Below are 24,570 nucleotides of genomic sequence, written 5' to 3' on the forward strand. Positions count from 1 at the left end.
TATCTCGATCTAAAATCAAGAACATAAATTATGAATCTGTGTTTTTTTCCGTTTTCGTTTATTCTGATGTTAATTGTATACTCATACAATGTAAAAAAAACTTAATCAATCCGATCAATCCAACCCAATATAAAATAATTTAACTCGATGTCTAATCGAGTTGTAAAATTTTCAAACCGTAGGTATTGAGTTGCTATTATTTGAACCCAACTTAATGAACCCGATATCTTTTTATTTATTGGATTTAATATGATCGTTAAATTTCTATTAATAGATACATTAGACAGTTACATTATTATGTACGCTCTTCATATACACATATTTTCAATCTATTCACATCTCTATATAACTCATTCGTATATATGTTCAATAACTGTGAACATATATATGTAAATTGAGAAAATTAACTGAATGTGATACACGTAAATTAAGAGGTACAGAAAAGGTCGTCATTCAATTGAAATATATTGGGTTGGTTTGTTTGGTTTAGTTTTAATAAGATCCAAAATAACAATCATAAACTTCTACATGTTCAAAATTTGTACAATGTTTTGTATAGAGGTGAGCAATACTTCGAAATACCTGATCAACCCAACACGAGAAATTGCAGAAAGTCCGACCCAAACCGACACCTGAAACCCGATATATTCCTCGGGATAGTAGGATCGGGTTTGGTATCCTACTTGCCTCCAACCCATTTGATGACCCAATTTTTTAATTAATATATTATATTTTTTTCTTTTAAGTTTTAACTAAACATAACCTGATTTCTTAATCGACGATGATCCTCTCCTCACTTCCTCAATCAAACTTCGACCTCAGTCTACGAGAGACGATACCACCAGCCACGACCCCTCCGTTGGTTCGGTATTGACATTTTGTTACAGGAATCAAAGAATTAAGAAATCATTTAACTATTTTGTTACCCACTTAGATACTTAAATTTCAACAGGAAGCTGGAGAATATGGAAATTTGAAATAGACAAGACAAGAAGCTGAAAATTGGGAGAAAAATTGGGGCCCGAAACCTGAACCAAACCAGCCTGAGACCCGAACTGATCCGATACCCACATGATTTATCTAACATTTGTGGATTTTGGGTTCAATACCCCCCCCCCCCCCCGGGCGAGGAAATCAAATCGGGTTTTCTGTTTTGGGGCCCAATCCAACCCGACCTATCCCATTGTTTATCCCAAGTTTTGTATGACAATAAAAGCTAAGCAATCAAAATTACCCAAAATTACAAAACACATTTTTAACGTATTTTAATTAATCTATGATTATGTATTTTTAGTATGATAAATGTGTAAAATGAAAACGTAAGAAGTATAAAACATACTAATTCGCATGTATTCATGATTTTTAATAGCATGATTAAATCTAAAAATATTCAATATTATGTTCGTTTTGAAGGTATTGACGAGACAATCATCATTGTATAATTTATAAAAAAAGAAATCTATATTTTAATGCATTTTAGTTTATTTATGTTAATATGGTAAATATGTAAAATAGAAAATGAAAAGGTAAAGAATTTAAAGTAAATTAAATAACTAATTACAAGCGTATAAAATGTAACTTAAAAATTAAAAAGATTTTATTTTAAATAGGTTGGAGATGGTGGGAGGTTATGTAAGCTTTAAAGTTTATGCATTTAGCATAAGAACTTATGTCTCTTAACAATTTAAGAATAAACAAAACTGCTACTTTTAATATAGTATAAATTATTATTTTTAGTGAATTATATATTAATTAAATTACAGTATATTCAAACAACTATTTTATTTTAGAATCTTAGAGATTTAAAAAAAAAGTTTGCTTCAACAGCTATGTTAAACTCTCCAATAAAATGGAGAAAGAAAAGGATAAGGAACTGACTAATCTTCAAATATGAAAAAATAGAGAGAAAATATAGCAGATATGTAAGAGATGTTCTTATCGTTCTTGTTTTCACTACAACAAAATTGGTTTTATAGGAGGCCACTAATTTCTAAGCGTCCTAATAGACTGTTTTGAAAGACTTAACCTATAGGAAGTTTGGAACAAAAAAATAAAGCGATCTATCTAAAGGTGTTATAATAAATTTTAAGACGTTTTTGATGTATTAACAAGTTTTTTTATGGCACTTTTAACATAAAATGTTGTATTAGCAATTTTATATAATATTTTTTATAAAGTGTGCTATATACTCATCTTTTTTATAGAACACTTGTTTTTATATGACATGTTTTCAAATAGTGTCATATAAAAATGTTAATGTGAAGTTTTGTATTAAAAATGTCCTGCAAAATTTGTTACTAACGCCAAAAAAAGGTTTTATAAACTTATTACAATGCCTTTAAGCATTTTATTTTTTGATCCTATAAATTAAGTCTAATCAAGCGGTCTATTAGGACGCTTAAATTCTTTTTGCTTCTTATAAACCTGATTTTATTGTACGATCTTTAATTTTTTATTTTGTTTGTTAGAAGAAACAGCTAATCATATATGAGTTTTGTTTTGGTTTTTAATCTAAAAACGAGGACTTATGAAAATTTTCAAATGTTGATACCGTTTCATTATATGAACAAAATTATAGATTGTACAGAAAAACTGGATATTTCTTAGAAAATCATTAATGGTCTGTTTGTTGGTTTTGTGTTACGTGGATATAACGTCTCCTGTTTAAGCGTCTTTAGAGCATCTCTAACAAAATTTTCAAAAATAAATTACATTCATCTCCAGTAATTTATCTGTTTTGAAGATTATAATATTTATTATATTTATTAAAATGTTCGGTGCAATTCATAAAATATTATTTCTCTCTTCTAAACATTTCTTTTCAAGATTTTCATTAATAAAAAAGAACAAAAATCAAATATTTTTCCTAAATCGGGATTTTTAAAGTGTAACAAATTTGAAGAATTTCATCATATGTTTCCTATATGACCAAATTATGAAATGTCGTATCTAAAACTGTTACAATAGATTCATAGAACACTTTTAGGCGTTTAAAAACAAATTAAGACACATTTAAAATAAAGTGTCGTATTAACTAGTTTATCAAAAGTGTCATGTAAATTCATCTTTTTATAAAGCATTTGTATTTATAGGACATTTTTTAAAATAGTGTTATATAAAATAGCTAATAACAAAAAGTGTTTTATAAACTTATTGTTACACTTTTAAAGATGACGCTTTATCGTTTGATCTTACATATGTAAGTCTTGTAAAGTATGAAAAATATGTTGAAGATACTCTTAAGTTTCACATGAATCTTTTATGTGAGGGCATTTTAGTGATTCTATAAGAAACCTCTCTCCCCTATTTTCCCTTGATATGAATTTATCGTCTTCGACAACTATGACTCCATCGCCAATTAACTGATTATCAAAAGAGAAGGAGAACGGATTGTTTTAGGGTTTTTAAGAACATGTTAAAAAAGTGGGAAATGGTAAATTGACATGTTTGCCCTTATATGGATGCGAGAAGCCAAATCACAGCTGGTATCACAAGGATATTTTTTGTAATAAACGAAGTCAACGAAGAAAAACAATACCATTATTATCGATTATTTATTTACATATTGATTGTGATTCTTTGAATAAAAAGCCAATCTAATTTATAAGTTTTTACCTACAATGATCTAAATGAATAATCGGAGTTGAAATTTTATTTGATGTTTTACGGATCGTATACCAAACGTTTATCCAGATAAATGTTTACTAGCAAAATTCAACAATATCACTTATGCAGCGGGTAGGATTTTAGTCCATCAAGACGGTATCGTATGCAACAATTTACCTGGTAAACCCTAATCGTGATAAGATTCGTCATCCTATTTAACACGTAAGACTCTCGGTCCTTGCATTCGATCTTACCGGATAAGATTCTTAGTCTTTACCATATTCATTCGGTAAGCTAATGCAACTTGATAAGTACTTACTCGAATAAGCATTTAATAAACCAAACATATGTTATTTGTTGCATTGACTATTCTAAAATAATTGACATTATTTCTTCACCACTTCATAAGTTCTGATATAAAAGTCAACTTTTGACTTTTTTGGTTATTTTCATATGATTTATAGTTCATTTTCAAATTATAATCCAACAAGTGTTATGTTAAGAGGAAGATAATTATGAGTTTTTAAATTATAAATTAATATGTTATAAAAGTCAAACCAGCATGGTTTATGTATTAATTTGTTAGAAAAGTCAAACAAACATTTATTAGCACTATGAGCATTTTCAATTTAGATTAATCTAAAAACCTATTTTTTATATAAATAAAAATTCATATCAGTTTCAACTCATTAAATTAAAAACCTACATAAAACTTAATAACAATAATTTTTATTAGAATTCTTTTCTCTGGGTCACATATTTTTTCAACATCAATAATTATTTAAAAAACTATTAAAATGTCAAAAAAGTCGAAGAAAATATATAAAAGAAGTATTAAGATGCCGTTTCACACAAAGTTCAGAGTAAGTAAGAATCAAAGTTTTTATACTCTAAGGGGTTATTTACCCAAATGCTTATCCAATAGGTGCTTATCTTAATTTATGTTGATGCGTAAGATTTTAATACATCAAAACGTATTGAATGCAACACAATTTATCGGGTAAGCACTTGTCTGGGTAAGTGTTGTAGTCTTTACTTACTAGGTAAGATCATCACTCTTATCCGGTAAGATTCTTGGCCCTAGTCATGTTCATCCGATAAGGAAATTGATCAAGTAAATGTTTAGTAAACGACCCCTAAAATAGTTGATAGAATTTGATTTCTATTATAATATAATTTAATTTGCTTAAATAAAAGTTGTTAGGTTGTTTGACTTTGGTTAACAATTGATATAAGACATACAATCATTGATCCTATTTTATTAAATTACTATATTTGGAGTCATCATACTAGTCGGGTTTTTTCTTGTGGGAGTTATATCCAAATCGACCATCTTTATGTGGTCCAACGACTATCGTTTCAATGGATTTCTTAGCGTGCAAATGATTTCAAGATATCGTGGACAGATTGGTGTGGAGGGCATAGGATGGATGGCTATTCGTTGAGCTTGTTGAGTGCTGTTAGGTTGTCTTCGCCTTCTGGAGCTTGTGTTGTTTTTTGTCGTTCCTTAGTTTTGGGTTTCCCGTTATACTCTTGTTTTTGGCGTGGTTGTTTTTGTGAATGGCTTTTTTTTATTAACCTAGATATCCAACCCGTTATGCGAGCCGATTAATCCCAGGGCAGTCACCTGCTTTACAGATAGCCCGAAGTCACCGCATTTGAACCTCCGTGACAACAAAGGGATTTTTATTCCTCCTTAGATTTGAACCTGGAACCTCCAGGTACTTTTGATCTTTGGAGTCGAACTCAAACCAATCAGGCACCACCCTTGTGGTTAAATTTTGGTACCATCATCAGAGACTTTTGTCGATGTGTTCATTGTCGATCATGATGTGATAATATTGTGATAATGATCTGATTTTGTCATGATAATGATTAGATAAATTGAAGATTGTTTATGATGTGATTTTGATATGATAACCATCTAATAATTATGTGATTTTTGTTGTGATAACGATGTGATAATCGAAAACCAACGATGATCATGTCTACATTAATCGACATGTCTGTTCATTATGTGATTTTGTTGTGATAATTATTTGATACCAATTATCGTATTATTTATATGTGATTTTAGAAATAAGGATGTCACAAAAACTACAGATAATACGAAATTAATCACACGATTATCCTTAATTAATTACTTTATTTTCTTTTAATTTTAATTGTGAGTTAAATATTTGAAGTCACACAAATGTTATATATATATATATATATATGATTTTGAAAATGCTTTCATCATGAGAAGCAATTAGTTGACAATAAGAGGTGAAAGTGGGGTCTTAATTAAAGTTTGAGAAGTCTACTGATCATGTTCCTACTCACTTTAAATTGTGTGAAAATGAGGTGTAGTTTCATAATAGTTGATTTTTACTAATTTTTTAACCATATATTTTCGGGTCAGTTTAGACACATCAATTAATTTTTGGACGATTATGAATGGTCAAAAGTTATCGCAGGTGAACCTCCATACCACAAAGGCTTTGGGAGCGTATGAATTTAAACCCGAAAAAAAAGAGATTTCCACTACATCTCCCGAGCCTTATTAATGTAAAGGTCAAAAGTACAAGGAGGTTTCAGGTTCAAATCCAAGGAGGAATAAAAATCTACTTGTGGCTACGGAGGTTCAAATACGGTGACTTTGGGCTATCTGCAAAGCAGGTGGTCGCCCTGTGATTAGTCGGCTCGCATAGCGGGTTAGATATCCAGGTTAATAAAAAAACACTAGATTACATAACAAGATTTAAGTCGTTAATATTGAATTTATATTCGTTTAGTAGTATAAGTTGATACAACTCTTTGTGATGGAAAATAAAATACCAATTAACACAAAAGACTTGTTATTCATATATCCTTTTCATCTGATGTAATTATAACTGGTATGGCTTGTAACGTAAACTAACAGCTAACTAAACAGAACTCAACATTTCTTATCTTATAAAATGACAAATTGTCTCAATAATTAACGATAAACCAATAATAGGATTGGAGTATGGAGTATAACGTAGTTGGCTTTACATATTATTTAATAAAAATACTTAAACAATTCGTTAAGATTTCGAAACACCTTTAAATAACGATAAATTAAATACTACTATCGTCAAAATGTTTGTTTTATCGTGAAATACATGGTCAATAATTTGAAGTCAATGGCTGATAAAATATGCAATAGATCTCGGGTTGTTAGTGATTGGGAGTTATCCGTTCCATCACTACAACAAGATCGGGTTTATAGGACACTCCTAAATTCTAAGCGTCCTAATAGACCTCTTTATAGGACTAACTTTATAAGACCAAAAAAATAAAATGTCCTATGTAAAGGTGTTGTAATAAGTTCATATGACATTTTTTGATGTTATAACAAGTTTTGTAGAACATTTTTAATATAAATCGTTCCATTATCAACTCTATAGAACATTATTTGAAAAACTGTCCTATAAAAACAAGTGTCCTATAAAAAATTGAGTTTATAGGACAATTTTCTCAAAAATGTCCTATAAAGTTGCTAATGCGACATCTTGTATTAAAATGTCCTCAAAAATTTGTTAAGACGCCCAAAAAAGCATCATATAAACTTATTACAACACATTTAGATAGAACATTTTATTTTTTAGTCATATAAATTAAGTACTAGAAAACAGTGGACGTCCTATAAACCCAATTTTGATGTAGTGCATTAGTACAATAAAACTTTGTTTTTATTCAAAAAGTATCATATAAATGCTTCAAAAAGTCAATATTATGATTTAGTAAGACTTGTAATACTTTATTTCACAAGGATGAACTTGTTAGATTGTCCAAGTTCGAATTATCAGAACATATCAATACCAATCAGCCCATGTGTTGTTTCATTGGTGTGAACCGACTATGCATTAGTAAAACAGATCAATAGAGATCAACCTAACTTATAAGAAATTTATATATCACTACAACAAAATTGAGTTTATAGGACACTATCAATCTCTAAGCGTCCTAATAGAACGCTTTATAGGACTTAATTTATAGGATCAAAATATAAAGCGTCTTATCTAAATGTGTTGTAATAAGTTTATATGACGCTTTTGGACGTCTTAACAAGTTTTTTATGACATTTTTAATACAACGTGTCGCATTAGCAGCTTTATAGGACACTTTTGAGAAAGTGTCCTATAAACTCAATTTTTTATAGGACATTTGGTTTTATAGGACAGTTTTTCAAACAGTGTCCTATAAAGTTGTTAATGGGACGCTTTATATTAAAAGTGTTCTAAAAAACTTATTACGACGTCAAAAAACGTCATATGAACTTATTACAACGTCTTTAGATAAAACACTTTATTTTGTTGGTCCTATAAACTAAGTCTTATAAAGAGGTATATTATGACGCTTAGAAATTGGGAGTTTCCTATAAATCCGATTTTGTTGTAGTAATATCAATCAACCGATGTGTTGTTTCATTGGTGAACCGACACTGCATCAGTAAAACATATCAACTTAACTTATAAGAAATTTATATATGATTTTGGGTACATAACTTATAAGCCAAATATTGCAACAAACAAAAGTGAAGATAAGGAGCAATGAAAGCAAAACCAATATACACTACATGTCCAAATTGATGAGTTGTTTGTGATCAAGTGTTTTTTGACTCTTATTCCATTTTTGGATCAATTGAAATGTAAATGCATTCACTTGAGATTGAATTTGCAATTACTTTGTGTCGATATTTGTTGGTTTTTAATCATCGTTCTTTAACTTGTTACTCAACTTGCAAAGATTGATCCGTTTTTGGTTTTAGAATCCACACATCAAGTGACTAATACGGAAAAATAAAATCGAATGGTTACAAAAATAGATTAATTATTGTTAGGAGTATACGTGGGTTGGGTTGGGTTGGGTTGGGCGGTTTACAACATTTTTACAACTCAACCCAATTATGGAGGTTTGGAAAAATCTCAGCCTAACCCAACCCATTCAAAAGTATTACTCAATCCAACCCAACCTTTGCGGGTTGAGGCGAATTGAGTTAAGTTTGGTTGGGTTGGCGGGTTAGTAGTTATATAAAATTTGACGAATGAAATAATTAATAAAACTGAAGTTTATAGACCATTTTATAAAGCATTCTATTTAAAAATGTTACAATAGGTTTATAGAACGTTTTTGGATGTTTCAACAAGTGTTTTAGAATGATCATTAAACAAAATGTCATATTAGTTATTTTATAGGACACCTTTGTTCATATGACACTTTTTCAAGTCGTGTCGTATAAAATAACCAACACGATATTTTATTTTAAAAGCGTCGTAGAATTTGTTAAGACGCCCAAAATCATCCTATAAACATATTGCAACTCTTTTAGATAATATTTTTTTTTCTTGTTTCGTCCTGTAAAGTATCATATTAGGGCGGTTAGACATTCTAGGCATCCTATAAGATATAATGTTGTTGTAGCGAAATGCTATAACTAAGCATTTTCTTTCCACTAAAGTACAACACAAAATGTCGGGGTATTTAGATTGATGGATTCGTCAACCAAATATGTATCAATATCATTCATATTCTCCGATATATCAATTTGTTGTTGCTGCAAAACAAATTCAATAATTTTCTCTTATTAATTAGATTATTTGTCATCATTATTTGATCGTAAATCTCTTTTGGTAACCTATACGTTTAGCTAAAATGAAATGCAAACATAATATCAATAAAATTATATAAAAATTTATACATTATATATATATATATATATATATATATATATATATATACATATAACAAACATATATATAAATAAAATTTATAAAAATTATATATATATTAGTGGTGCTTTGAAAACATAAACGATTGTAACATGTGATCATCAACTATGAGAATCACCAATTATGGCTAGTAAGCAAACAAACAAAAATCCGCATTCATCGTGAAAAACGTAACAAGATCACGATCATGTATCGATGGTTATGGAAGCTTAACGTGTACAAAAGGGTCGCAGCCAACGGAAATCTTAGCATTGGAATCACATCCACATGGGCAATCATCATATATTGATGGTGAATTTTGAAATATTGACATCTTAAGGCTAAGGACTAAGGAAAGTAAATGAATAATATGTTATTAATTATAATATATATCACCAAATAAGATAATAAGAAAACACATATGATTTTACATTAAAATCACGTAAAAGATCAGCTAACTCACACGATGCAGGTCGCGGGCCACGTCGTCACACACCCTTGCATTGACTGTTATTGTAAAATCACATGATTTGGCAGGTGTTTTGATCGTTTTCCTATTGTTTTATTTGATTATTGTTCTCGTTTGAACATTTATATTATTTATATATAGATATATATATATATATATATATATATATATATATATATATTAGGTTTGATCTCGTGTATTACACGGGGTAATTTTAAAAAAATTAAATCATGTTAGGAAACTTAATTGAAATAACTCTAAAGTATAACTCTGAAGAATAACTTCAGATTTGTACTCTTGAAATAACTCTGAAGTAAAACTCTGAAGAATGACTTCAGACTTGTACTATCGAAATAACTCTAAAGTATGACTATGAAGAATAATTCTGAAGAATAACTCTGAAGTAAAACTCTGAAGAATAATTCTTAAGTATAACTCTGAAATATAACTCTAAAGAATAACTCTGAAAAATAACTTTAAAGTAAAACACCATTTTTTTCGGGAATCATTACCACACAAATTAATTAACCCAAGAATAAAATCAATTGTTATGTCAATCAAATGAGTCTAATTGAACTGCTAATGTGAATTGTGTCTAGATACGTTCAAATAATTCTAATTGAACTAATTATGTAAATTTCGTCTAGATACGTCTTCAGGCGAGAAAACAAGATAACCGCCTCACTAGAAAATGATACGTGTCACCCAAGTTACTTATTTATTATATGTATAGATGGGGTTAATCATTTGAGAACTCCAAAATTTGTGAGATCTGTTAGAATTTCTAACTTAAGGTTTTGTTTCATATGATTTTTTCCCATCTAAATATAGTATTAAATGCATTGATTAACATATATTTATTTCACAATGTGTTTGTTTCATATGTATTCGTTTCACAACGTGAAACTGTTTTACAACTATTTTTTATTTCACAAACATGTAAAACAAACTCATATTATGAACCGAGTACATGTGAAATAATCACATTGTGAAACAAATATATGTTAAATAATATTCTAAATTTTAGTCTTAGATAAAAAAAAATCATGTGAAAATAAAAACATGATGTACAAGTTCTCAAAGATTACTACAATTTCATAGATTATCAAAAGAAGACCCCCTATACATACATACATGCATGCATGCATGCATACATACATACATGCATGCATGCATGCATACATACATACATACATGCATGCATGCATGCATACATACATACATACATACATACATACATACATACATACATACATATATATATATATATATATATGCATATATGCATATATATAAGGGCCTAATCAAATGAGAACTAGATAGGTTGTGATAACTATGAGATCCAATATAAGTAAATCATTTTAGATAATTAATGTTATTTACTAAAATAAAACAAAGAGTAAATTAGTAAATTGTGTTAATTATTCAATTTACTTTAATTAGTTTAATTATTTATAAATGAATCAAATCATAAAATTAATCATCTGGTTTAATAAATGAAAAAACTTATATTTTATGGTTTGTAGGAATAATTTCATGAGAAAAAAAAACGTATTAATAATTTCATGGTTTCATCAACGAAAAAAACTCATTATTTAATGAATTCATGGTTTCATGAAGAAAAAAAAAACTCATGAACGATATTTGCAATATTTGAAACTTGACGAAAACGAAAATAAAATACTACTAAATTATAAATGAAAAAGGTTACCCAAAACATTATCAATATCCCCATAAATCCCATAAATTACTTCAAAGATAATCACCATAAATAAATTCATATACACGTTGTTAAAAGACAATAAAACCCTTTTGAGTTAAAAAAAATTCAAAAAAAGAATAAAACATTCTGATTGGTTGATTCAAGTTTACAAAAGATCTTTCGTCTATAAATAAACCATTTAGCACGAAGTTCAATTATAAATACCAATGAATTTACGATATAATGTGTCATACATTATAGATCTCAATTGTTGTTTGTGAATAACATCCCTATAGTTAAACAGAATCATCATATATTAAATTATCATCGTATATATTGATAAATGACAAATTCTTAAGTATAATTCATCTGGTTTTAGAACTCTACAACATCCTTCTATAAAGATAGGACAAATTGAGCCCGACCCGGGCAAGGATCGGGAACCAGCACCGATGGGGACAATTATGACCCGATAGTCAGAGATTGGTTATAAGTTCGATGAAATTTCAAGAACTAACTTAAAACTGGTTATGTGTAAGCCCAATTTTTCATTTTTCTTTAAAAAAAATTTATTAACTATAACATAAGATCTTTCAAGTTATTTTCAAAAAAAATAAGATTATCAAGATTTTTTCAAGTAAATGTAAAAGTTAAAGTGAAAAAATATTTTAAAGAAAATAATTTTTTTTAACTGGCCAGGTATGAAACCTATTACTGGGCCTAGGATCAGTCCTAGGATTTTTTGTCGGGTTCAGTCATCCCAATTCCGAAGGGAATGATTTGGGCCTGGCCAAGAACGGATTTTTGGACATTTATGTCGTTCTATGACATTCATAGCAGGCAAGATTCTAAAATATTCTTCGGCTTTTACGAATTGAGTCAATTTAACCATATTCAGATGTTATTATGTCATCTGAAATATTCATAGCAAACGAGGTTCTAAAATATTCTTCGTCACTTTACAAATCGAGTCAATTCAACCATATTCGGATGATGTTATTATGCCATCTGAATTTACCTTGAACCACTTCTATCTGTCATCTTACCAACTATTTTAACAATCTTATAATCACATTGACTTCATGAAATCGAAGTTTTTATCGCATGAGTTTTCAAGTCGTGAACCAAGACCAGAATTGGCAACTTATTTATGTCAAATGCAACTTATTAAACCTCATTGTTTACGTTAACTGTTTTTTGTTTATGTTCGTCATTTTTGTATTTTGGAGTTCATTTTTGACCTCATTTAGCATTCTAGCACTTGTGTAATTTGTGTTGGAAACATAACAACTTATCTTATTCTTTGTAAATATGTTCACATCATAAAAACAAACATTGAAGGTCATAAGTGTTTTTTTTTTAATTAACCCAGATATCCAACCCGCTATGGGAGCCGACTAATCCCAGGACGACCACCTAGTTTGCAGATACCCCAGAGTCACCGCATTTGAACCTCCGTGGCCACAAGGAGATTTTTATTCCTCATTGGATTTGAACCTGAGACCTTTAGGTACTTTTGACCTTTTGAGACAAGCTCAAACCAATCAGGCACCACCCTTGTGGTTGGTCATAAGTGTCTTTAAGTTCAAACTTAACTGTCTTTTGATTTGCTGTAGGTATATCTTGGACCTTATTAAGCAGATGTTGTAGGTTATTAAGCAGATACCGGACCTTTAAGTAATTTAAAATCCACCCACAAACACAATACCAAATGAGATCAAAGACCAACCTATCAGAGTTGACACTAAATAGTAAATTTGGACAATAATTCCCAAAACCATGGTTTTTCTGCAATTTTATTTCCATGATTCCTTTTGGTAGTGTTTGTTACGCAGACTGGACTAGACAGGACTGGACGGGACTGGACAGGACGGGACTGGACTAATTGTCTGTCTCATGTTTGGTACGACTAGGACAGGACAAGACAAAACTGTTAAAATGACCATATTACCCCGAAATTCTGTAGGGCTTACCACTACGACATGCTTATGGTTATCTGATCATTCCAAACATATCTATTAGTTAAAAATTGAGTTGCATTAGAACCAATAGCAACTTATGACAGGAATGTTGTACCAAGAAATGAAGACAAGAAGCTTATGCTTATGTTTCATCTACCCAAATTGAGTTGCATTAGAACCAAATTTATCTTATGGCATTTCATTATAACAAAAACATCATAATAACATCACCCCAGTTTGCAGAGGAGGCGATAAACAAAGAAACGAATGTAGAGGAGGCGATAAACAAAAACAAAGCAAAATCGTGCGCAGCAAAAAAACGAGAGGGAGAAATCAAGAAATCATACCGATTGCAGAGGAGGCGATGGAGGCCGGTGGAAGAAGCCGATGTGGAAGAGGCAATGTGGAGGAGGTGATGTGAAGAGGCTGTGGAAGAGACGATGACGAAGAGACGATGTGAAGAGGCAGACGATGATGGAAGAGACGAGGTGAAGGGGTTGTGCTAATTAGGTTTTCCAATTTGAAACAAGGGTAATATAGTCAAATCATATTTAGTCCCATGTTGTTCCACATTTTTTGGTGGAACAAAAACCACCAAGTTTTGTCCCATGAAATTTAAAAATAGTCTCATCTTGTCCCATGTATTTTTTGTGCATGACATGCCAAACATGAGACTATTTTTTTTTTCCCGTTCCGTCCTATGTAGTCTGCATACCAAACGCACCCTTTAGGATCTCTTTATTTTTGCAAACTTAAGTGTTTGGTCATTTTCGCATTTTCACAAGAACGATGGTTAGTTAACAACAAAAAGATTAGGTACAACGATCAAAAAGTCGATCAATCTTGTCAAAACAGAAACCATATTAAGAGTCCCAAAACGGTTTCTTTAATTTCTCAGTTTTAAAAGTGGGAAATCGAAGCAACGGATTGAGAAACACGAAAAAACAGAAACCAACTGCATAATCTCAAGAGATAGAAATAAGTTGGTTGGTTCAGACTTGGATCGGATGGCGAAAATCACCATCTTTATGGCTAAAGCTCACAGAATAAGAAGCTTACAAGAACATTAGCATCTTATTCAGATCTATAGACATGCATGCTTGAGGTATTACACAATAAAATAATCTACAAATGTAATATATATTCATCTAAATGATTATACTTTTTAAGGCAAAATCACATATGTATCATCCAAGAATGTAGATATCACTTAGGAGCCGTTTACCAAATACCTACCCGATAAGTGTTTACCAATAAAATTTAACACTATTATAAACTTACCTGGTAAGATTTTAGGCCACCAAAACGACATCGCATGCAACAATTTATCCGGTAAGTGCTTACCATGGTAAGAGTCGTCGCCCTCACTTACCGGTTAAGACTCTTGGTCTTTGTCTCGCTCTTACCAGGTAAGATTCTTGGCCATTACAAAATATTCATCCGATGAGGTAATATGACTTGGTAAGCGCCTACCCGAATAAATGTTTCGTAAACGGCCCCTTACATATGAAATTTCAAATAGTTCCAGAACAATATATGTGAAAGAAAATTGTGTGCAGGATGACTGCAAGCATTTAGTCATATGACTAACTAGGTGAAGGAACATGTGAGAAAGAAAGTTAAGGTTAGAAACCTAAGAAAGGATTTGGACCTTTGGTCACTTTTAATCTCAAACTCACCCATGAATCTTGCTTGATACGGGGATTGATCCGATGCATCTCATCCTAATGTGTACCCAATGGTGGATATCTCTTCTTACGCTTCTCACCTTAACTCTTCTTCTCACCGGAACTCAACCCTGACTAACTATATGTAATATGAGTGTTATTTGCGAGCTAGATTGCACAAAAGTGATAACAGAGCTACAAGAGTTATATGAAGGCGAAGAGCTCATGAAACACAAAAATAAACAGACTGAATTGATTGCATAATTTAAACCTGAAATAAAAGATCAAGACTTTACTTTACCCTTTTCCTTTGGGAGTAGTTTTGTTTCAGGTTAGGGTGAAGGACGGCATACGGCAGAGGAAGGGCGGCAACCACCGGCAAGAAGCGCGAAAAACCACAGTAGCGATTTCTATGATGGATGGAGAGCGCTGTATAAGAGAGTGAATCGGTAGTGAACCCTAACTATATACATATCAGTAATCAGAGTTTGAATTGTCATTTTGAGGAATCGATGTGAGACTGAATCGTCACTTTGGATAAGAGTGTATGCGAATCTTGGGGATATAACCGTCTGAGAGATTTTAAGAGTGTATAACATAGTTAATACTGAATCATCACTTTGGGATGAGAGTGTATGCGAATCTTGAAAATATAATCGTCTGAGAGATTTTAAGAGAATTAACAGTACATGGTGCAACAAAAGTTGTTTTTAAGACTTTGACAAATATGCTTCATAAGTTAATATAGATATATAGATTTGTATGAATTCCCCCGTCTATCGTACAATTAACTCATAATATGAGATAAGTTGGTGCCCGTTTATGTGTCAATAATCGAGCTTTGAACAACTCTAGTGGTAGATAAGTTTCAAATACATGTGATAGGCGAGTTACTAGATAAATTACATGTGTCGTGTTTTCGAAGCTAGACAAGATACCATCAAATTAGAACGCGGAGAAAGCGGAATCGGGACCTTACTAGAGGAGATCGTTAGTTATGAATAATATTTTGAAATTGTCAACTCGTTTTCATGAAGCTCGTAAAGTACTGGAGAGGGTTCGTGACACATATAAGTTGGAAATTTTCTACCAAAATCATTTGAATAATGAGAAACAATCAATTGTAAAGATGTCAGTGTACACCATAAACATACAAGATGTAAATAAGATTGTTTGTTTTTGTAAACTGATAAACGTATAAATGTGCAAGCAGAATCAATATTGAGAAACTATTACCAACAAGTAGATATAAAACATAAATGTAAGCTAAAACTTATCAAAAATAATAGTTTTAACCCAAAAACAAGATGGACTTTCGATTCTAAGATTGATGGTTCCTTTTAAAAGCTTATAGTGTAACTGGATCGTACCACCACCAATCTCAAGAAAATTAGTTATGTTGAAAAAACACAAAAGAACTCTAAGAAATGTATAGCCATGTTCCGAAAATTTTCCAAACATAAAGAAGCACGTAAAATAAATTTCAAGAAAAGCAAGTCGACCCTTACATGGCATCATCTGATACATTGAAGGCAGAATTGGGTTTCATCGGACAACGTACTTTGAGCTCATCCGCTTCCATGTTGTGGTGTTCCACTTCACAGTACTTCCTCCTCGATCTAGTCAAGTTCAAAAATGTCCAAATTGATTCGTTAACTAGACCAGACGGACGACTAAGAAAAAGTAGATGGGAAAATGAGAAATAAAACTGAAAGCATAAAGTTGAGAATGCCAAACACCTCGCATTGGAGTGACGTATAATACTTGATCATTCACGCTATTTTTAGAAAACCTGCAAAATCCAAAAACTTCATCCTGAAGTTGGTTTTATATTAAGATCAAGTGGAAAACATGAACCAACACAGTGCTATAGATGTAGCTAATGAGCCAAAGTAAGCTAATGAACAAAACTGGAATGCTATTTAACAGACTAATTTGAACTTCATTCTTAGCCCTCTACCTTGCTGGCCATGAACCAACACAGTGCATAGATGTAGCCTCACACATTCAAACAATGAGAAAATGCTACTTGCATCTCCAATGGAAGAATGCTGCCTCGTCCTATTGATGAATTTACTTCATTCATGACACCCTGTTGAGTAGTGGAGTCTGATGCCTGCCTGACATTTGTTTGTCACAAAGCTTGCAGGAGTCAGAGGGAACAAGCTCCTCAGCAGAAGGAAATTTGTTTTTATGGCCCAAGCCCAGATGGCAACTTTTTCGGCCCATTCTCCACTATAAACATTCTCATCCTTATAGCTGTAAACCGTAAGCTGAATGAATAGAAGTGACTAGCTAATGCCGCCATGTACGTAGGTTAAATCTTGACCAAACCATGTTAATCTCGGTGTTTGATTACGTGTTGTTTTACTTGCATACTCTCTGTGTTTTTGCTTCTGTAATTCTCGTCTGTTCGGTATCCCAACTTCACATTAATGCCACCAAGATGGATTGAAACGAAAGCAAATAATGCTTGCATGAGGTATATGAAAAGCATTATGAAATATTTAAAAAACTTTCCACAACTTTAAATTAGAGAATTCTGTCATTCAATGCAAAGATTTCCAGACATATACCAATACAAGCATGCATTCGTTTTGATGTTTGCAATCATTAATTTCATATTAGGATAAACAATTACTAGGATTAATTTTCATCTTGTTTATGAGCCCGTATAAACATAGGCAGTTAAAAGATTTTATAGACCATAAGGGAGGTACATGTGGGATTGCACCAAGGTGTAGGCTTAAACCTTGCTATGAAGGAACTTAATTGGGATGATTGTTTGGAATAAGAAGGCCTCATGAATTGCACCTAGAGTAGGAGTCAAGCAATGTCCCAACTACAAGAAAAGCCATAATACTATCCCAAGTGGACTTCAAAAGCCGTTGGACTACAACCAAGGATTCCTAAGCATATGCTACTACATCTCATCAAATCCTATCATGTTGGATGCATGTTAAACACCAGGCATCTTTACAGCATAATATAAAGGACTCTCATGTAGAGATTAAAAACAACTCTTTAGTCATGTAGTTTGGAAAATTTTCTATTGAAAGTTCATCACCCATCCTCCATTACTCCATTTATCATACAAGGGAAGGCATCCCATCACAGACCTAGTGGAGAAGAACAAGATGGCTACACTTGGAGGATGGCTTGCAAGCCATGTAGTTTCCAAGGAAATTGACCAAACTAGCCATTTTGGAGGAACCTCTTCAATTTTTAGTCCATTTTTCCTATTGGACCAAAATAGCCAAGATTTTGCAAGTTGTGAAATGTACTTTTCTGAAATAAATATGATTTTGGTGGGGTCGGCTTGCGAAATGGGCGCTTTGGCTTGCAAAATCTCCTTAGTGGCTTGCGAAAGTGGGCCCACCAAAATCATATTTTTTTCATAAAAAGTACTTTTGCAAGTTGTGAAATAAGCACTTGCTAAATCTTGGCTATTTTGGTTCATACAAAAAAAAGAGCTAAAATATAAAGAGATTCGCTTAAAAGGGCTAGTTTGGTAAATTTCCCTTACCGTCTTCCATCCTTGAAGTCCTATATGTAAATTCTATTATTCATCAGTCTACTTTTCTGTAACGGAGAATAGGTATGATTTACTGGTCCATCTAATTTTTATGACCCCTTGTATGGTTCCTATCTTAGTTTCAACTTTCAGTTCTAAAAGATGTATGTTCATTTGATCTTGGTACTTCATTTGAATTAGTTAAAGGCCTCGGATAGTTTATCTAATTATTCACTTGTATAATATTAATTTCGTTAATGGAATAAAGATACCTTCGGATATGATCCGAGGTGACAGCTTGCAATCATATTGAAAGATTAGTAGTAGTAGTAGTTAAAAAAAGTTTGATCTTTTAGACCCTTGAAAAATTAGTTAATAACTGATAGTTAGCGAGTGATATAGAAAAGGAATATGAGGAATAAAAGGAATACATACCTTCGAATTCAAACTAGTTTAATTTTGACGATGAAGTGTTTGCCTGTGCTCACAATTTTCTGCCGCAGATTCAGCTGTAGCGAAATGAGAACTAAAACCACTGTTTATATAGAGAATTTAGTCACACATTTTACTGAATTCATAGCAATCCACTGAAAGATGAAACAATATCCACACCATTGAACAATTGAAGGGAAAATAGGCACCGAATATGAATAAATGGCGATTTGAATGACTGTGATTCCTGAGGGAAAGTCTCCTCTCATCCCATAATGTCAAACAAACATCATCTTTTCATCCAAATGGAATCACCATTTTCATTCCCTACCTTATTCCACAGTGCCAAACTTGTTCTAACTCGTTTAAAGAAAATCAAGAAAGCAACGATCCAAAACTGCATTTTGAATTCCAAACAACCTCTGTATGGGTTTTACACATTCCAAATTTCCAATTCAAATACTAGTATAAAAATGGTTTCCTGAGTTCAAAACAAGGAAGCAATAGAATTCAATTTTGAGACTACAAAAATGCTTCAGCACCAGCAACAATCTCGAGTATTTCACCGGTAATCTTAGACTGTCGTTCGCGATTATAAGCATTCGAGAGAGTCTTCGTCAAATCAATCGCGTTATCAGTAGCGTTACTCATTGCATTCATCCTAGCAGCAAGCTCACTTGCTAATGACTCCTGTAATGCCCTCAAGATTTGATTATTCAAATACAGAGGCATCAATGCATCAAGAATCTGAACAGGGTCTTGTTCAAACTCCATATTTGGCAAAAACCCCTCCTTTTTGCTCATCAGTTTATCCCTCTGCACATCCAATTTCCCCTCTTTTGAAGTCAATCGAAAGAACTCATCTTCTTTTGTATAAAGACAATTACCATTCTCATCACAAATATCTCCTTTAGCAGACAATGGGAGCAATGTATGAATCACAGGATTAGATTTAATCAAAGAAACAAACTTTGTGTACAAAAGCTCAACTTTATCAACCTCTTCACTTACAAACAATGAAAACACATCATCGGCAATCACTTGAGAGTCTTTTGCAGTTGGAAAACCCTGTCCTTCAATGAACTTATCAACCAAAACATTAGGTCTTCTTAAGAAATAAGAATTACCCTTTTTCCCAACACTAATAACAGTGTAATCCAGTCCAAGATTCTTCAATTCCGCGATTCGGGTTTGGGCTTTTCGAAGAATTATGTTGTTAAAACCCCCACAGAGACCTCTGTCTCCTGTTATTACAACAAGGGCAACTTTCTTGACAGGTCTAATGGCGGTTAAAGGTATGTCAACATCTTCTAATTGGAGTTGTTGATTGATGCTGTAGAGAACATCGATAAGTGCTTCAGAGAATGGTCGGCCGTTAACAACTGCTTCTTGGGCTCGCCGGACTTTCGCCGCTGCTACAAGCTTCATTGCTTCAGTGATTTTCTGTGTGTTCTTCACGGTGGTAATTCGCTGGCGAAGTTCACGAAGATTGCAGTTTATCGATGGGAAACGTGATAACCTTGAAGGGGAAGAGGCATTGGATTGAAACAATCTCGAATGATGTTGAATGAATATATGATCGGTTTGGCGAAACGGTTGATTTGAAGATGCCCATGACGAGAGATTAAGTTGAGACATTGATTTTGAATGAATCTTGCTGAAAAGAAAGTGGGTTTAACAATGGATTTATGAAAATTTTCTAGGGTTCATAAGGTTGGACATTGCAGGCAAGAAATCCAACAGTTGTCCCTCTAATCACCTGTCAAAGAAAGGTTTTCGAATTCAATGAAATCAAAAACAAACAAAAGGCTAGGAGAAGATGAGAGCCAACAATGGGATTTCACCGTCAAACGCCATCGAATTCGAATGCATGATGACAGCGGCAGGAAGCGACCCAATTAGGCATTGAAATGTGAGCTATTTGTCCATATGCGTATGGTTGGGAAGATCCTTGAATAAATGTTAAATTAAAATGATAAAATAATTGTTTTTGGGTGTAATTTATACGTTTCTATTGTGTCATTGTCTAAAAGTTATGATGATGTTGATACAGATAAATATATTAGAGTTGGATTACAACTGATATATCTTGTAGTTATCTACTTATAATTCATCTATATATAAAGAGTTTATGATCAACGAAATTTACAGATTTCATTCTCTTTATTCTATTGTTTTTTTTTCTTTTAGTTATTTTATAGCACGTTGTCAACACGTAAGTTCGGTATTCATTGTCCACTATCACTAAACAGTTGTTCTGTCCGATGCCCGACGGTCGACATTGTAGAATGTCTTGCTTTCTGCTACTTCAGTTCAAGTAAACTTTTGTATGTCTCCTTCTTTATGTATGAGTTTTCTAGGATCACGGTTATTTTGTTCGTTGTATGACATTACAGAATGTTTTTGTTATATTTTCATTGTTGATATTAATCAAATTATGGTTTTGAATTTTTGATTTAATTATTTAAATTAAAGAATTATATGACTTGGCTTTAATTATTTATTTATTTTTAGTAATTAAAGGATTAAATAGAAACTTCAAATATCGACATCTAAAGTCCAAACCTATGTGTTTCTTTTATTAATTAAATAAGGATTTAGGGTGTGTTTGGGATTGATTATTTGAAACAATTTATGTTTTTCTATAAAAACACTTATTAATTTATATATATTACATTATAAAACAGATTTATCAAAAGTCTTAAAAACAATTTTTAATGCATAAAATATTATACATTTATGCACAAAGTCTTAAAAACAACTCATAATGCATTAAGTACTACTACTTTATGCATTCAGTCTTAAAATCTAGTAATATACAATTAAAATAACATATAGTACAAGTTACCAATGCACATTATTACTTTTTCTTTTCATGTTCCAAAGATACGTTTGACACATTTCATCATTTATGCTTTCACCCTCTCATACATCTATGTCTTCTCCACATCCCCCAAGGTGAGATTCAAACTGATATTCACCATGAGTTATTAAAAGTTCTCATATTTATCTCTCATTCAATTGCTCTATAACTCTCAGTTTCGCTCTCGATCTCTTGACTCTTTGCTTTTGGTGTAAATCGAACACATTTGTGGAGTCGTTTAAATACGTTGAATTTTAAATATATTGGATTTTAAACTGTCATACAATTTTTTTCCATCGATAGACTGTAATTGGAACCGTAACTCTTATTTATTCAAATTGTATTGATATGTGAAGACCAAGTGTAACTTATATCATCGTTAAAATCTTCTCTAATAAAACCAGTGAAACTTCAAAATCGTTAAAAAATCACGGCTCCCGCCGCATTGCGCGGGTACACAACTAGTTATAAGTTAAAAGGGTTTAACTTATTCAAAAACCTCTTATTACCGGTTTAAGTTGTTTATCCAAACACTCAAAAATACTTATTACTGGTATCACACCGGAATATGTCAATAAGTTTTTTTTATAAGCAATCCCAAACACCCCTTTAATTTCTTTTTTGTATTATCTATTTATTGGGTTATTTATTTAATATTTATATTAGTATTATTCTAGTTTAATATAATTTATTTTTTAATTGATTTATTATAATTCTTTTATAGTTTTAAAAATACAATTGTTATTTGTTAGTTTCTTCTATTTGGGGTACCTAATGTAATTATCAATTATTATATTTAATGATTATATGAATTATAGATATTTATTTAAATTAACTATCATCGTTATTTAAAATATGTAATTCAAATTTTAAAGATGCTATTATTTATAAATAAAATTAAAAGAAAGAAAAATTTGCATATAGGTGTAATTAATTTAATAACATAATAACATTGTAGGTAAACTCTTATTCCTTTTGGCTTCTTGCCAAATGTTTTAAAAATGTCATTATCTTATTAAATTATCCGTATTTAATCTCATCTCTTGGTCTCATGTTAAAATCATTAATATCATCTATGTATTTTATAAATGATTAATCACAAGATATTGAAAAATGACCCTAAAACCGACTATTAAGGTGCAAGTAAAATTTTGAGACAATATACAAGTCATAACCTTTGAAGAGAATAACGTTAACTAGAAACCCCCAAGAACCATGGGACACCTCGAAAAGGAAAATCGGGAATATTCATTACCATATACTTTTCAAGCTAATCATACAATGGAATGAAACATACTCAATTGATTACAAGAAGGTGGCTGATTTAAACAAAGAAACGTCATGTCTCAAAATGTGTCTCAATCTTTATAGCAACGAACTCACAAAAGATGACGTGATTCTTAACCTTTTTTCCATCTTTCACATATTAACAATCATACTAATGAACGAGTATAAACTCGAATATAACCAAGATGATACCAAAATATATACAATATGGTACCCAAAAAAAGTAAACTTTGAGACTACTGTGGTACAATTGTTATACCAGGTATGGGGAATGCTCATAGGTGGGTGTTTAGTGATCGATCATCGGAGACGACGTCTTAGTCAGACAAGATGACTGGAGGAGGTCACAGGAGTGGTGGTACTGGTAGGTGCCAGAGAAAGTCATCGGATTTGGTCCGTGTGTGTCCGTGTATATATATACATATATTAATATAATTAAACTAATTAAAGTAAATTGGAATATTAAACTAATTAAAGTAAATTGAATAATCAACACAATTTACTAATTTACCATTTATTTTATTTTAGTAAATAACAATAATTATCTAAAATGATTGGCTCATATTGGACCTCACAATTACCACAAACTATCTAGTTCTCATTTGTATGTATGTGTGTGTAAGTATATACGATGTGAGAACTCCCCCCATTTCGTTGTCGTATACCGCTACCCACCCTTCTCCCATGCAACTCCACCCCTAAGCTTCACCGTCAATCTTCTCTCCAACCCAAGTTCACCGTTAATATCCTTTCCATCCTTGTAAACTTTGTGAATAATTCTCCTTGAAATCTCGCTAGACGGAATCCCGTAATGCGTCATGAACACAAATTACCGGTGACCACCCACCACACCCGCCTTGCTAAATCCTCTAGCCACCAACCACGACCACCATCGTTCACCTAACATTTGACCTTCAACCTTCCTCCCCCCAAAACCACCGTCGGCCCTTTCTGTAAACTACCAACCCCAGTGAGATCCCACTCCGTTTTCTTTTGAAACACAACGCCTCCTTTGTACATTAGGGTGCCTTTGGTACCCAGGCAAGAAATGACAAGACATATGTTCAGCTTTTGATAAGCTGGAACTGCATAGAACATAACTAGTAAATGACCAATTTATCCCTTATGCATTGCTAATATTATATATATATCTATACTATATTATAATGCATTTGGCTAAAACTCTTAAAAACTCTTGAACTCTTAAACTCTTAAAACTCTTAAACCCGTTCATCCCTAAACAATTTCATCCCTATCCGATTTCATCCCATAACTGAATTCGTGTAACTAACTGCAGATAAACACAATCAAATACAGGATAAACATCTTATTTTAAATATAAAAAATCTAAA

General features: G+C 31.9%; 1 protein-coding gene across 1 annotated transcript; it reads right to left on the reverse strand.

The window, feature by feature from the left end:
• Positions 1–19,446: 19,446 nt before the first annotated feature.
• LOC112511800 (ATP synthase gamma chain, chloroplastic-like) lies at positions 19,447–21,003 on the reverse strand. The gene is made up of 2 exons (XM_025117567.1): positions 20,913–21,003; positions 19,447–20,827 (listed from the first exon to the last, which is right to left on the reverse strand). The coding sequence occupies exon 2, from the start codon at positions 20,704–20,706 to the stop codon at positions 19,591–19,593; it is 1,116 nt and encodes a 371-aa protein (XP_024973335.1). The 5' UTR covers positions 20,707–20,827; positions 20,913–21,003; the 3' UTR covers positions 19,447–19,590.
• Between the last annotated feature and the right edge of the window lie 3,567 nt (positions 21,004–24,570).

The sequence above is a fragment of the Cynara cardunculus genome, assembly GCF_001531365.2.
Source record: "Cynara cardunculus var. scolymus isolate 2C chromosome LG 4, CcrdV1, whole genome shotgun sequence".
NCBI classification, from domain to species: Eukaryota; Viridiplantae; Streptophyta; class Magnoliopsida; order Asterales; family Asteraceae; genus Cynara; species Cynara cardunculus.